This window comes from Hippocampus comes, unplaced genomic scaffold, assembly GCF_001891065.2.
Source record: "Hippocampus comes isolate QL1 unplaced genomic scaffold, H_comes_QL1_v1.1 scaffold44, whole genome shotgun sequence".
Classification (NCBI taxonomy): Eukaryota; Metazoa; Chordata; class Actinopteri; order Syngnathiformes; family Syngnathidae; genus Hippocampus; species Hippocampus comes.
Genome location: NW_017805546.1, coordinates 71,211 through 85,509, shown reverse-complemented (window position 1 = coordinate 85,509; position 14,299 = coordinate 71,211). Strand labels below are relative to the sequence as shown.

Below are 14,299 nucleotides of genomic sequence, written 5' to 3'. Positions count from 1 at the left end.
AACAAGAAATTTTGTTGTTGTTTTTTTTTTTTTTTTTTTTTTTTTTTTTGTCGCGCTCCAGTGCACTCGCCATGGGCGGGGCCTATCCGCGCCATGGCCATCACAGTGCCGCTGGTCATCATGTCAGCCTTCGCCACGCTCTTCACCGTCATGTGCCGCAAGAAGCAGCAAGGTGAGAGAGAAAAAAACCCTAAAAACGTCTTGATCGGTTGCTTGTGGTGGTCATCGGAAATGTTGACTGGTGGACCGACGGCTCCCCGTTAGAAAACATCTACAGCCAGCTGGACGAGGAGAGCAGCGAATCGTCCAATCAGAGTGCGGCGTTGAGCGCCGAGAGGCCGCGGCCCCGCCCCAAAGTCTTTATCTGCTACTCCGACCGTGACGGCGCGAAGCACGCTGGAGTCATACAGAGCTTCGCATACTTCCTGCAGGACTTCTGCGGCTGCGAGGTGAGAAAACGGCGGCGCAGCCCGCCGGTGATGGAGTTCCGCCTGTCCTTCAAGTTTGTTCTCACCTGTCAATCATGTTGCCGGTCAGGTGGTGCTGGACCTGTGGGAGCATCTGGAGATGTGCAGGGAAGGTCAGATGTCGTGGCTCAGCCGGCAGCTGGACGAAGCCAACTTCATCATCACCGTCTGCTCCAAAGGACTTCGGTACTTCATCTCGACTGCATGGATGTTTTCGTATCAGCCTCGCTGGTGTCTGTGTTAAAGGCAATTTCATTTCTCTCAATGTGTACTTACCCTCCCCGCCACCAAGTGGTGCATACGCACTCCAGATGAAAATGCTTCCTGTCGCCTTCACTTTGCAGCCACCTGCCACCTCCGTGAGCATCTGCAGCCCTCGTCAAATCATTTGCTTCGCTTCTGTCCCCGCAGCTACTTTGTGGAGCGGAAGAGCCGCCGAGGAAAGACGCCGGTCGGACGCCGCTGCGTCAGCAGCAGCGCAGGCGACGCAGATTGTCCGTCGGGGAGGTCCGGCGGTGACCTGTTTGTGGTGGGCGTGGCCATGATCGCAGAGAAGTTGCGGCAGGCCAAGCGGCAGGAGAGCGAAGAGCGCGGCCCTGCGGGCGAGCTCCAACGCTTCATGGCCGTCTACTTCGACTATTCCACCGAGAACGACATTCCCACCATCCTCAGTTTGGCTACCAGGTACAGAAAAAAATACAAGGTCAGCAATGAAAGGCTTTACTCGTCCCAGAATGGGGAAACCTGCTCGTCTGCGACCCCTGCCAAGCAGGTTTTCATCAATGTCCGTCTGAAGGAGTTCAGATGCTCCTTGTAAGACACACACACACACACTTTTCACATTGTCATCGAGTGACTTTGTTTTGTTGTGTGTTTAGGTTCAAGCTGATGGACCAGTTGCCTCAGCTGTTCGCTCGCCTGCACTCGGGGCGCTCGGGTCTGGCCGAGGGCGACTCGCAGCCGCTCAACATCTCGCGCAGGAATTACTTCCGCAGCAAGTCGGGCCGCTCGCTCTACGTGGCCATCTGCAACATGCACCAGTACATCAGCCAAAACCCGGACTGGTTCCAAAAGCCCGCCGCTTCCTGCTCGCCGCTGCCCCTTCCCACCGCGTCTGTGTCAGCCCGGGACGACGAGGTGCCCACTTCATCCTCCCGGCCGGACGGCGGCCTGGTTCTGAACGAGGTGCTGGTGAAGACGCCCGAGAGTGGCGACAGGAGGCCCAAGAAGAACTCACTCTTGCTCGACCCCGCAGCCGCCATCTGCTATAAACTCAGCCCGAGTCCCAGTCCCGTTCCCAATCTTGCTCCCAGTCCTGCTCCCAGTCTTGATCCAGCCCTTCCTCGGAGCTCTTCATCCAGGCTGGAACACAATTCCAGGTAAATAGGAGCACAGAGAATTCTCTTCGCCCAGATTTAGATTTGTAAAGCACCGTCATGACAAATGGGTTGCCAATAGATGGCGGTATTGCGAGATCAGCACAGCTTTTGAGTAGAAGATCAAGATTAGGGGGTCTGTTTAATCTTTTCACGTCGATTGTGAGGGACAGAAATGCGAGTTTGTTGAAATTTGGACACGTTTAGGCAACTGCCAATGTTTTTTGTTTTGTTTTTTTTTTAATGTAAATGTTCGTGTACTATAAATAAACAATCACTTAAAACACCAGACATTTGTATTGGTTGAACACCGATTAATCAACCAGTAGATGAATCAGCTTTACTACACAGCTTTACTACTTCGCAACGGCATTTTTGAAATCTGCATCAAAATACGTTGAGGAACACATCAACCCATGTGTGATTCAAATTTGCTGTTGACCCGTGTTTTTTGCTCATGGTGGGCTTGTGTTTAAACAAATCTCACTGACATTATCAATGAATCGACTTGGACTCCACTTTCATCACGTTACTGTCCACTACAGAAAAAAAAAAAATTAAAAAATTCACTCCTGTGAGGTCACAGGTCTTACGTGCTACTCTGACTCTCATTTAGCACGTCCTCCCAAACCCCTTCGCCGTGCCTCCTCCGGGACGAGGACGAGGCTCCTTCTGCAGAAGCGTCAGGCAACCCCGAGCCACCGCCGCCGCCACCGCCGCCCCGCGACTCGGGCATCTACGAGTCCTCCGTGCCCTCCTCTGAGCTGTCCATCCCCTTGATGGACGGGCTGTCCCATGAGCACGCCGACTCCTCATCGCTGGCCGAGAGCGAGTCGTCATCGTCTGGCTTGGGTAAGCCCGCCAGTAGCACGTGAAAAACGCTGAAGTCTTGGCGCACTGACCACTTTTGCTTTTGTCGCATAGGAGACGAGGAGCCGCCGGGTGTCACGTCTCTGGGCTGCGGCGCCCCCACAGTCTGTAAAGCAGAACTGCACCACTCGGCGCGAAGTGCGGGACTGGAAACTGCGGCTTCGCTGTAGCGTCCTCTGCAATGGACGTTCTGGGATGTTGGTAACCGTGGTGACTTGTGTGAAGGACGACGCATTTGGAATATCCGGTGCAACAGGAACTTTTGCGAACCACTGCGTTTTTTTGTTTGTTTTGGGGATTTTTTTCTCCCCACTCTTGAAGTTTTGTCTTACCTGCGGACTGATGGGAATTTTCACTTGTTCCTGAAATTCTTCCATTCAGGTGAAACAGGATATTTGGCACACAGGCGTATTTTTCCCCCACCAAAAAAGTCGTTTGCGAGGAATACTGACTCGACAACAGTACCCAATGTTTGTCAATTTTTTTTTTTTTTTTTTGTAAATCAGAGTTTAAAGACCTCGTGTTCTGTTGTTAAGATTTGAATTGAAACTGGACACGAAAGTGAAAAAGGGAACACAGCATTTTCGTCTTGTATATAGCATTTTTTAAAACTTTTGTCAGAAATGTCTGTTGTAATTTTGTTTGGAGTTTTGTTTCTCTGCATTGTCGCGAGATGTACTGTTCTAGGGTACCTTAAATGTAGGAAATAAATGAAAAACATCTCGTGACACTAACCACGGCCATTTTGCTGAATTCTTCACCCATTGGAAATTACACTTAAAAACATTTTAAACTAATTCAATAAAAAAAAAAATGCGTGGGAAAATTAGTTTAAAAATGAAAAGACAATTCAAAGAACACTTTTTACAATTTTTCACTTGAATAAAATGTATTTTTGTTTAATTATTGAAAACAACAAAATTAAAAGTTATTAAATCATCTTATTCTATTTTTATACAAAATACAAATTCGAAAAGTAATTTTCTGCAATTGAAAATGGATGGTTAGATGGAAAACTCATTTAAAATAAGGGGAGTGTTTTAATTTTAATATTGATATAATAAAATTATTTTTACTGAATAAAAAAATGCTTGTTCCCTCATTTTGTACAATATAGATATTTTTTTTAAAAAAGGTTGGTATTAATTTTAATTCAATATTTTGCAATACTTAATTCTAAGAAAATATTGACATGATTTTCCGACATGCACTGTGTGCACGATCAGCAGTGCCGTCAAAATGATCAATGACCTCTCCGTTCCATTCGATAGCAAGGCGGGACTTCAACTGAAACCCAGAAAGTGGAGGAAAGTTTCCCAATGGAAGTGAAGCTCGTCTTTCTTGGAGTAGATGAGATGAGACGAAGCGAGAAGTTGGTCCTATCCCGAGGGGAAAAGTGGGGCAGACGGCCGGTGTGGAGACATTACATAGCGTTGTGGCTTCAAGGAACAGGAATCAAGCAAACATGCAGCCATAAGGTGCACCTTCACAATAAAAGCGAATTTTTAGGAATTTTGTTTTGAGATATATTTGTATTTTTCAAATTATTATACATTTTCACTTTAGTTTGTTATTTTTGGGGATATTTTAATCCAATTTCAGTTTTTTTCCTTTTTTTTTGTTTCAGCCCTCGGGCTTTTTTAATATTTTATATTGTTTCAACATTGTATATTTTTTATTAATTCGGGGGCGGTCGTTTTGATATATTTTAAAACTTTTTATTAATTTTTTTTTTGCTTAATCATATTATTCAGTATTTTCCCAAGTGGTATTTTTATATTTGTGGTATTTCTGCATGATTAGAAAATATAGTATTTTGGTATTTTTTGCTTAATCATATTATTCAGTATTTTCCCAACTGGTATTTTTATGTTTGTGGTATTTCTGCATGATTAGAAAAGATAGTATTTTGGTATTTTTTTGTGTTGTTCTGTCTGATAATTTAAAGATTTTTTTTCAGTTATATATTGTTGCAATGTTTTGCTATTCATCCATCCATTTTCTAATGCGCTTATCCTCACAAGGGCGGCGCGCGTGCTGTAGCCTATCCCCGCCTTCTTCGGGCAGTAGGCAAGGCACACGTAGATGAACGACCATTCGCGCTCACAATCACACCTAGGTACAATTTAGAGGTGTTCAATCAACCTACCCGGCATGTTTTTGGAATGTGGGAGGAAACCAGAGTACCCGAAGAAAAACCCACGCAGTCACGGGGAGAACATGCAAACTCCACACAGAAAGGAGCCGGAGCCTCTGCACCGCGAAGTGGACACGCTAACCACTTGACCGCCAGGCCGCCCCCATATGAGATCAAATTTGAAAAAGGTCGCAACCGGAATCGAACCCTGCACCTCCTGCTACCCACCACCGGACATGCTAACCAGTCACCCACCGTGCTCCCACTATTCATCTATTTTAAATTTGTTAATCGGATTCTTTCACTTTTATATATTTTTTCTAAATCAACTTTAATTCATTCATATTATTTTTGTTGAATATCTTTTTCTAGTATTTGTTGTATTTTCTAAAATGTTGCCTTTTTTTGGGGTAATCTAGTCTAATCATTCTCTGTGGACTTTATGATTGATGCATTGTTGTGAAGGCACGCCGAGCAAGAGCGCTGTCGTTATAGCTCTTATTTTGTTAACAGTAAAAATGTGTATGGGAAGCGTCCCCCGCTAGAAATCCCTTTCGCTTGACTTGAGCCATTCAGCTTCTTGACAGTTGAGTCACTTTTCATGCTTGTTCTTCTCCCAGCCCGGCGGACTTCTGGAACAAAACTTTGACCTCTGGATGCCATAAAAAACTTTTTTTCCATTTTTTTTTCATGTCTGCTGAGCGAGAAGACAAGCGCGACTGGAGCTTGTTGTGCTGTGTCTTGCTTCAGTTCTTGTTGTTGGATTCTTTTTTTTTGGTGGGGTGGGGTGACGTGAGGGGCGGTTTTGGAAGGCAAGTGAGCGAGGAGGGGCTGAGTGAGGTGTCGCGGGGGCTCCCATGCAGGCAGGTGATGGATGGCAGCCCCCCGCAAGGTGAGCGTACCCAGCCTTTACTTCACTCCAGTTGCCATTCAAGTTTCCGCTGTCGAAAAACAAAAACAAATCAAAGGAAACCACGAATTGCATTCATAATGTCGCCATAATCATTATATAATCAAGTAATTATACAAGTACTGGACTCATCAGTAATAGTTTGAATGCTATGGAAGTGATTCATTACTAAACCAAACAACTAAACCTTTTTTAATACTGTTTTTCACTGTGGTTCAGTCTGGTTTGTACTTTGTGTAGTTCCAAAATATTTCTTGCATTCATTTTATTGTTGTAATATTTTTTGGGACTGTCAATTGGTTTTTTTCTCAAATATTTTTATTTTAGTCCTTTTTCTATTTTGTTTGACTTGCTGTAAAAAATGGTGGCGTGTTTGTGGGGGCTGGAAGGGAGGAATTGCTTTTGAATTGATTTGAATGTGAAAATGGATTTGACATGTAAATGGAGTTGGCTTCTTGGTCACGGAATGAATTCAACTCATAAGTCAAGGTAACAGTGCTACAGTAACAGACATCAGAATGTTCCAAAAAGCAGAGGGGCAAGCGAGGAGTGGACATGAGTCAGGGGGAGAAAAAAAAAAAAGCATGAACAGCTGTGATTGGTCAGTGGGCGGAACCTGGAAAAAAAATGTTCAAGCCAAGCAGCCCATGCGGACATCTTCAGTTTTTTTATGGCGTGCACAGCTTGTCTGTATGTGTTGTTGACTCCAAGTTTTGGGCTGCATTCAAGTCAGCATTCAAACGAAAAAAAAAATTGTGGGAAAAGTGTGTGGCACTTTGTTGTTTTTAAATTTTTGCAAAATAATCGAGGACTTTTTAACTTCGCAAAAAGTCCTAAAGTTGTTTTATTTTTTAATTTAAAAAGAAAATTGTTCGCGGATTTTTGTCTACTTTGTTCATTTAGTTTTTTTTTTGGTTCTCTCTTTGTCTGATATTGAGATCTTGGCAGATTGGTATTTGTTTTGTCATTTTTTAATCATTATTGTTTTATGTTATGCTATCGTTAATTGACTGTTGCATGTACTTTATTCATGGGTGTTTTTTGGTCGTGCTTTTGTCTTTTTTTTAACTGATTTTATTAATTTTTGCCCTTTTTGTGGGGAGCGTCACCTTTTTTGCGAAATTTCCTACGATTTTTTTCCAAATCCATTTTGCTTTTTGTTTTGCCTTGATTTTTGTTGTGTTTGTGTTAGTTTTGCATGATGTTCTTATTTTCTGGGGTTTTTTTTTGTCAGCTTTTGTCCTACTTTTATGTTTTGTCGAATATTGCCAAACGTGCTTGCTTGTTTTTATGACTGTTTCGTGTGGGGTTATTTTGCTCTGTTTTTGTTCAATTTTTGCCGCTTTTCAGCAAATTTTAGTCATTCTTTTTTATCGTCCCATTGACCCCATTTTTCCCTTTTTTGTGGGTCATTTTTGTCAGAGAGCTCTGTCATTTGTTGTTAATTTGTCTCATTTTTGTCAGTTTTTTTGTCTGTTTTTGTTTTGTTTGTTTCTTTGTTTGTTTCTTTGTTTATTTGTTTCAGTTAGGCAGGGAGTGTCGCTGTGGCTTGGTAAGCTGCCTGGCAGACGGCGTTGGCCATTTGTGGCACATCATCAGACTGGCAGGTTACGGTTTAAAAGCAAACAGGAAGTGGTGAAAAGTGTCAAAGAGTTCTAAAGACGCTTGACAAGAACTCGAGCCGCAAGGCGAGGCTGACGCTGATCTTTGCAGGAATGCCGTCCGTCTGCCAGACGTTTGTTTGTTCACGTTATAACCGCCGTGTAAGAAGCGCCCCCCCCCGCCCCACCCCCCATAGCAGGTGCTTCTCTCGCATGTGCTCCGACTTTTAATGGACTGGTCGCCACCCAATGGCAGGGCAAATATGGACAAACAATGCACTGGTCGCCAGTCAGCGTCAGGGCACATTTTGGACAAACGAACGTCTGTCAGTTTGTTGACAGTTAATTAAAACAACTGAAATAACTGCAATAAAAATTGAAAATGTAACTACATGATTTAAAACAAATCTTAATTCAGTATTTTTATATTTCATACACATATATTTAGTAGTAGTAGTATTAGTAATAGTGTAGCGTGTCGTGTGTATGGGTTCCAAAACACTCTTCGTTTAAGGAAAAATACTCCAGGACTCGTACATCTTTTGGGGAACGAGCACGTTTAGTGCCCGTTTAATTTTCGCTACACAACATATAGCTACAGTTTCTCTCCTGACGTCATCACTCTGCAATACGTTCCTTTTTACGCTTACAGTAGTAGTAGTCGTAATATATGTATTTTGTTTTTGAATAATTTTTATTTCATGATATGAGCTTTGGGGGGTTCATTTCAAACTGATTTATTTCGGCGTTGCTGTACATCCGTAGCTACAGAAAATCTTGCACTCAACAAATACCCCACATATTCAAAAAAAATACAAAGGAATAAAAACTCACCTAAAACGAAGCATTTTTGGAAAAATAACATCTGAAAATAAAATAAAACTCAAATCCAAAACTATAATAACACCAATTGGTTCATGTAGAGTTGTAGACAAACAACGGCGTGGGAATGAGGTCAATCGTTTTAGAAGGTGAATGGTTACGAATTACGAAAGGACTTCATGCACTTACCATTGGAGGTCACCAGGTGGCGTGCTAGTTAAACCCTGACTCATCGTGAACTGTCAACTGGCTGAGAGACTTGGTGGCGATGGATCGATTGATCATCATTCCTTCATTTTTTTTCCCCGTGTGTCTCTTCAGGTGGAGGCCGCAAAAGAAGACGATGTCGTCCTCCTTACTCTCAGCTGACGGCTGCTCTTTTAGAGGGGTACATACACACACAGACACACACACACACACACACACACACACACACACACGCGCACACACACACACACGCGAACATGTATGAACAGAATACAAAGTGCCTTTTGTCCCTCATTGATTGTGTCCACTGGTCTAAATTTACTGTTAAGTGATTAATAACGTCATCACAGCCTCCTTCAGTTCCTTCTATTGTTTTTTTTTTTCAACCAGAGTGAGTCTACGGGTCTTAAACAATGAGCAAAAGCGAAGCATAGTTGCACAACAGCAGCACATGCCCTTGTAATCTCCCTCATGAGCAGCCTTTTGTTCTCATTTCATTTTGCATTCATTCCCATAGGAAGGAATGGAAAATCTTTTGAAAAAAATTATTGCAGGCTCAAAAGTGTCACGAACACAAAAACGCAATGGCTGATTTTTGAACCTTCTTTCCTGTCTTAAAAGTTTGAAAAAGTTAGGAAAGTGATGTCATCATGATGATGAGTCTTGTAATCATGAAGGCAGAAAAAATCTGCACATTTTCTGGGGCATTGTTGGCCATGATGCTACAATGCTACTTACTTTACCATCTGCTCGCTAACGATGTCATTGGTATTTCATTGTTTGATCATATTGTTCTGAGACAATTGCATTTCCTTTTCTGTGGTTATCATCACTGCTAGCTGTCTTAGGCACATAAAAAAAAAATACTACAAAATATTAGACAAAAAATGGAATGGTACTACTTTAGCTGGAAAAAGCTAATGCAAAATAATTGGTAAATTACAAAAATGTAGCCAAAAATATTAGGAGAAAAATACATTTTAAAAACATCGAAATATAAATTGTAGACAACAAATATAAGAATGTAACCGAGGAAATGAAGGAATATTATATGGAAAAACCAAACATGCCAGAATTTTTTTGTCATCATTATTTATCTATCGATCTTGCTGATTGCTGAGCACACCGGTGCCCTTTGTCCTCACGGCGCTCACTGACCTGAAGTCTGCCGGGATTTTCTGACATCACGCGTGATTTCAAATCAGCTTTTGGGCCGTTTATGGCTTGACGCTAAATGTCATGTCACGGAGGTCAACCTGGCTTCGGCATGAAGGTATTTCCGGAACGGCCTTGTTGTTGTCCCCCTTGCGCCGGGCTCTCCACATCTCCCGGAGCTCCTAATTTTAGCCTGTTTTTCCCCCGCGCCGCCGTCACTTCCTGTTTGTCCGACGGGGGCCGGCTGAGTGGTCGCGCACAATGCTGGAGGGTTCCTGTTCTTTGGCCAGCGCCCGGAGAGAAGGCCGCATCTCTTGTGGTCCAAGGACGGCTAATCTAGAAGGTGAAGAAGAAGAGGAAGAGGTGAAGCGTCGCGTGGCTGCATCCAATGTGATTGCCGCTGAATTGCGAATCGAGTGTCAGTTGTGAGGCGCCGATGATGGGCTGCTGTCTGTTGCTTTACTATCGGGTGAGTCAATGAGCATAAACATTTTAACTTGTTGCTATAGTTACCTGAATCAAGTGGCTGAGTTACCTAACTGATTCATTTTAAAAGAAACTTTGAATGCAACTTAGTGACTTGACTGATCTGAACTCAATTGACTGCCAGCCCAGTTCAAATGGATCTTTGACATTCGCAGTCGTCAAATGGCACTTGATTGAGTTTTCAAAGCAACGAGGGGTGCAGTGATGAACTGACAACCCACCGAGTTGAGTTTGCTAACTTGAATCCGTGTACTCAAACGGGATCTTCTGACTCCGCTGCGTGCTTCCTTTGAGTCTCGTCCCAATTGTTTGTTTTTTTTTCCACTGCCCACATAATCATCTGAGTCTGTGGTCACCAGATTCAACCGAATCATCACCGCCCGCTGCGTTTCCAACAAAGCCGTTCGCTGAAGTTCAGTGGCTTGGTTCAATTGAATCACCCGAATCTGCTGCGTTTCTCGAGAGTCCGCGTCTGGAGTCAGCGATCCGATTCAACTGAATCATCTGAGCCCCGAGTGTGTTTTTCGTAATTCTTCTCACGAGAGTCAATGGAGTGATTCCATCATTCATCTGAATCTGCAGTCCTTCTCGTGAGCCGACTAACTCGAGTTAGTCAACTGATGCAGATGAATCATCTCAGTCTGTTGTCATGAACCAACCAGTGAGTCCACTAACGTGAGGCGGCGAGCGAACTCAACCAAATCATCCGAGTGCCGTGTTTCTCCGTGAGTCCGCCCCCTCAAGTCGGTGAACCGATTCATCGGACTCACACGAAAATCGGAATCCGCCAGCATTTGCACGGGTGGCGAAAATGGAGCCCTCACTTTTGCCCTGACTGACAAAGAACACAGCAGTGCAAAGCTTCTTTTAACTTCTTGATTGTCCTTCAAGAAGCCAAGACAGTGAGTCAAAGGTAAACTTTGTCAGCTTACATAATGTCCAAAACAACAACGTCCACACACACACACACACACACACACACACACACACACACACACACACACACACACGTTGACACAAAACTTCCTGCCATTGTTCTGATCCACAAGATCTCTCCTCTGTCTTCTCTTCACCTCCTTCCCGTTTGTGTCCTTTCCTTGTGTCCTCTCCTCTTGTCCTCTCACACGCTGCCGTGTGTGTTTCATTGTGTGTTGTTGTCTTGGCAACCTGCAGGAAAACACGTCGCGCACTTCTCGGCAGATAAAGCCGTCCGTTTCCATGGTGCCGCGTGTGCTCAGACTGTTTTTTTTCTTTTTTTTTTTTTTTTTTACGTCTTAGCGACTCCTTCAGCTGAGTAGTTGCAGTTTGATTTAGCACTACTCGTACTAGTTGGGTCGCCGGGGCCTATCCCAGCTGTCATTGGGCAGTAGACGGGGTACACCTTGAACTGGTTGCCAGCTAATCGCAGGGCAAAAAATCAATCACGCCCATACTCACACTTCGGGACAATTTTAAGTGGTCCATGATATATATATATAAGCTACATTTTTGTTAATTTTAAATACACTCATTTCGGCCAATTAAATTGATTGATTAGTCAGTGGCTATTTGTAATGTGACTTTTTTTTTTTTTTTTTTTGTGGATTCCAGAAGAAGAGGAAGCAGGCCAGCAGAGATGCCGACTCGCTCAGCCTCTGCACTCTGGACATCAATGTAAGCTCTCACTTCAGTTCTTTGTCCTGGGCGAGCATCATGCTAACAAACAGTGGAGAAACGCCATAGACAAGCTAATGAAACTAGCGTCAATGTCACAATAGTTATAACACTTGAAGCAATAGTTGAAGACAAATGATGCCGCAACACATGTAGATAGACAATACTAAACAGTGAATACCAAAATTCCATGTATAGTTCATGCCCATTATTAGTACATCGAAATATCTTTATTATTCTTAAACTTGTACTCAATTTCCAGTAAATCAGTTCGTGAAATAAATGAATAAAACCCGATTTGAATGAACTCATTTTAGGGGATCAAATTACGAAAGAACTGCAACAACAACATATATATATATAGCATTCTTGAACTTGTACTCAATTTCCAGTAAATCAGTTCATGAAATAAATGAATAAAACCCTATTTGAATGAACTCATTTTAGGGGATCAAACTACGAAAGAACTGCAACAGCAACATTTTTTAAAAGAAATGTGCACTGGGTCGGATTAAAGAACATCAGGCCTCATGTTTTTGTTCAAACGTGACATGGATGCTCACTGATCGGAAGACTCAGGAGACCAGCCGACGCCAATTATGTCTGGCTTTGGTCGATGCAGTCAAGGTCATGTGACCTTGAGGACACACTCATACAATATCAACAATGCAGGCAGTCTTTTCTTTTGTCTGTGACTTTAATTTTAGTTTTAGGTTGACACCCTGGTGAGTTGGGGGACGGGGTGTGGGTGAGGGAGTGGGTGCTTTGGCGGCGGGTGGGCGTTTCGTCTTCATGTTCCCAAATGTGACGTGACATGCACGTGTGGGTATTTTTGTATTTTTAATGCGGCCGCCAGTTCCTTCCCGGGCGTTTCCCACTTTGCTGAAATCAGCACAGAAATTGGCCTCTTGGCAGGACTTCCCGGCTGGTGATACGAGGATACGACAAACAAAGTTTCACCGGGGATGCTTTAAGTGCACTATTTCACTTATACCAAAGCTCTGTACTTGTGAATAAATACAAGAAAGATTGAAGTCAGAGAAAATCTTTCTAAATAACAGTGCAGTTTGATTGGCAAACCTAACGGTGGTCGCATGGAGCTTTTTCTTTAAGTGTACGTCCCCTCCATCAGAAACGAATGCAGCCCCAACATACGCATTTATCCACGCCACAGCATCTCGGTGCCAAGGCGCTATGTAGAAGTGAGGGAAGGGGCTTCAATTCATCTCGTCATAACCTCATCTTAATACAACTGCAGTTTTGCCGCTATCTTGTGGCATCTATAGGCGATTATAGTAGAGGAGTCAAAAAAATTGTACTCACAAATACTACTCCTTGTGAATATTGTGACACAACTAAAAGTAAAAGTAGTCCTCCATATAAGTATTTCAGTGAGGGCAAGGGTCACTAGTGATTTTTTTTTTTTTTTTTTGTAAATCAGAGTTTAAAGACCTCGTGTTCTGTTGTTAAGATTTGAATTGAAACTGGACACGAAAGTGAAAAAGGGAACACAGCATTTTCGTCTTGTATATAGCATTTTTTAAAACTTTTGTCAGAAATGTCTGTTGTAATTTTGTTTGGAGTTTTGTTTCTCTGCATTGTCGCGAGATGTACTGTTCTAGGGTACCTTAAATGTAGGAAATAAATGAAAAACATCTCGTGACACTAACCACGGCCATTTTGCTGAATTCTTCACCCATTGGAAATTACACTGGTAAATACACTTAAAAACATTTTAAACTAATTCAATAAAAAAAAAAAATGCGTGGGAAAATTAGTTTAAAAATAAAAAGACAATTCAAAGAACACTTTTTACAATTTTTCACTTGAATAAAATGTATTTTTTGTTTAATTATTGAAAACAAAATTAAAAGGAATTAAATCATCATATTCTATTTTTATACAAAATACAAATTCGAAAAGTAATTTTCTGCAATTGAAAATGGATGGTTAGATGGAAAACTCATTTAAAATAAGGGGAGTGTTTTAATTTTAATATTGATATAATAAAATTATTTTTACTCAATAAAAAAATGCTTGTTCCCTCATTTTGTACAATATAGATATTTTTTTAAAAAAGGTTGGTATTAATTTTAATTCAATATTTTGCAATACTTAATTCTAAGAAAATATTGACATGATTTTCCGACATGCACTGTGTGCACGATCAGCAGTGCCGTCAAAATGATCAATGACCTCTCCGTTCCATTCGATAGCAAGGCGGGACTTCAACTGAAACCCAGAAAGTGGAGGAAAGTTTCCCAATGGAAGTGAAGCTCGTCTTTCTTGGAGTAGATGAGATGAGACGAAGCGAGAAGTTGGTCCTATCCCGAGGGGAAAAGTGGGGCAGACGGCCGGTGTGGAGACATTACATAGCGTTGTGGCTTCAAGGAACAGGAATCAAGCAAACATGCAGCCATAAGGTGCACCTTCACAATAAAAGCGAATTTTTAGGAATTTTGTTTTGAGATATATTTGTATTTTTCAAATTATTATACATTTTCACTTTAGTTTGTTATTTTTGGGGATATTTTAATCCAATTTCAGTTTTTTTCCTTTTTTTTTGTTTCAGCCCTCGGGCTTTTTTAATATTTTATATTGTTTCAACATTGTAT

General features: G+C 42.2%; 2 protein-coding genes and 3 long non-coding RNA genes across 8 annotated transcripts in view; 2 read left to right on the top strand and 3 right to left on the bottom strand.

The window, feature by feature from the left end:
• LOC109521495 (uncharacterized) overlaps positions 1 to 2,803 on the bottom strand; it is a 19,336-nt gene extending 16,533 nt beyond the window's left edge. Inside the window, exons 1-2 of the long non-coding RNA XR_002169368.1 lie at positions 2,793 to 2,803; positions 2,377 to 2,382 (exon numbers count right to left, since the gene is read on the bottom strand). This is a non-coding gene — a long non-coding RNA (uncharacterized LOC109521495). The remainder of the gene's footprint in view (positions 1 to 2,376; positions 2,383 to 2,792) is intronic.
• il17rd (interleukin 17 receptor D) overlaps positions 1 to 3,447 on the top strand; it is an 18,178-nt gene extending 14,731 nt beyond the window's left edge. For both annotated transcript variants that reach the window (XM_019879318.1, XM_019879319.1), the window contains 7 exons: positions 62 to 172; positions 265 to 449; positions 538 to 653; positions 879 to 1,151; positions 1,346 to 1,846; positions 2,460 to 2,695; positions 2,768 to 3,447. In XM_019879318.1, the coding sequence (XP_019734877.1) occupies positions 62 to 172; positions 265 to 449; positions 538 to 653; positions 879 to 1,151; positions 1,346 to 1,846; positions 2,460 to 2,695; positions 2,768 to 2,883 (1,538 nt within the window). In that variant the 3' untranslated portion in view covers positions 2,884 to 3,447. The remainder of the gene's footprint in view (positions 1 to 61; positions 173 to 264; positions 450 to 537; positions 654 to 878; positions 1,152 to 1,345; positions 1,847 to 2,459; positions 2,696 to 2,767) is intronic.
• Positions 3,131 to 13,388, bottom strand: LOC109521496 (uncharacterized). The gene is made up of 2 exons (XR_002169369.1): positions 13,137 to 13,388; positions 3,131 to 3,230 (listed from the first exon to the last, which is right to left on the bottom strand). It is a non-coding gene; the product is annotated as an uncharacterized LOC109521496 (long non-coding RNA).
• LOC109521494 (uncharacterized) lies at positions 5,618 to 10,994 on the bottom strand. The gene is made up of 4 exons (XR_002169367.1): positions 10,253 to 10,994; positions 9,129 to 9,881; positions 8,373 to 8,555; positions 5,618 to 5,791 (listed from the first exon to the last, which is right to left on the bottom strand). It is a non-coding gene; the product is annotated as an uncharacterized LOC109521494 (long non-coding RNA).
• arhgef3 (Rho guanine nucleotide exchange factor (GEF) 3) overlaps positions 5,635 to 14,299 on the top strand; it is a 27,118-nt gene continuing 18,453 nt past the window's right edge. The window contains exons 1-3 of one of the 3 annotated variants that reach the window (XM_019879324.1): positions 5,635 to 5,742; positions 8,505 to 8,571; positions 11,622 to 11,684. In XM_019879324.1, the coding sequence (XP_019734883.1) occupies positions 5,708 to 5,742; positions 8,505 to 8,571; positions 11,622 to 11,684 (165 nt within the window). In that variant the 5' untranslated portion in view covers positions 5,635 to 5,707. Of the gene's footprint in view, positions 5,743 to 8,428; positions 8,572 to 9,878; positions 10,015 to 11,621; positions 11,685 to 14,299 lie in introns of those variants that run through there. The other 2 variants (XM_019879323.1, XM_019879325.1) reach the window with 2 other exon arrangements.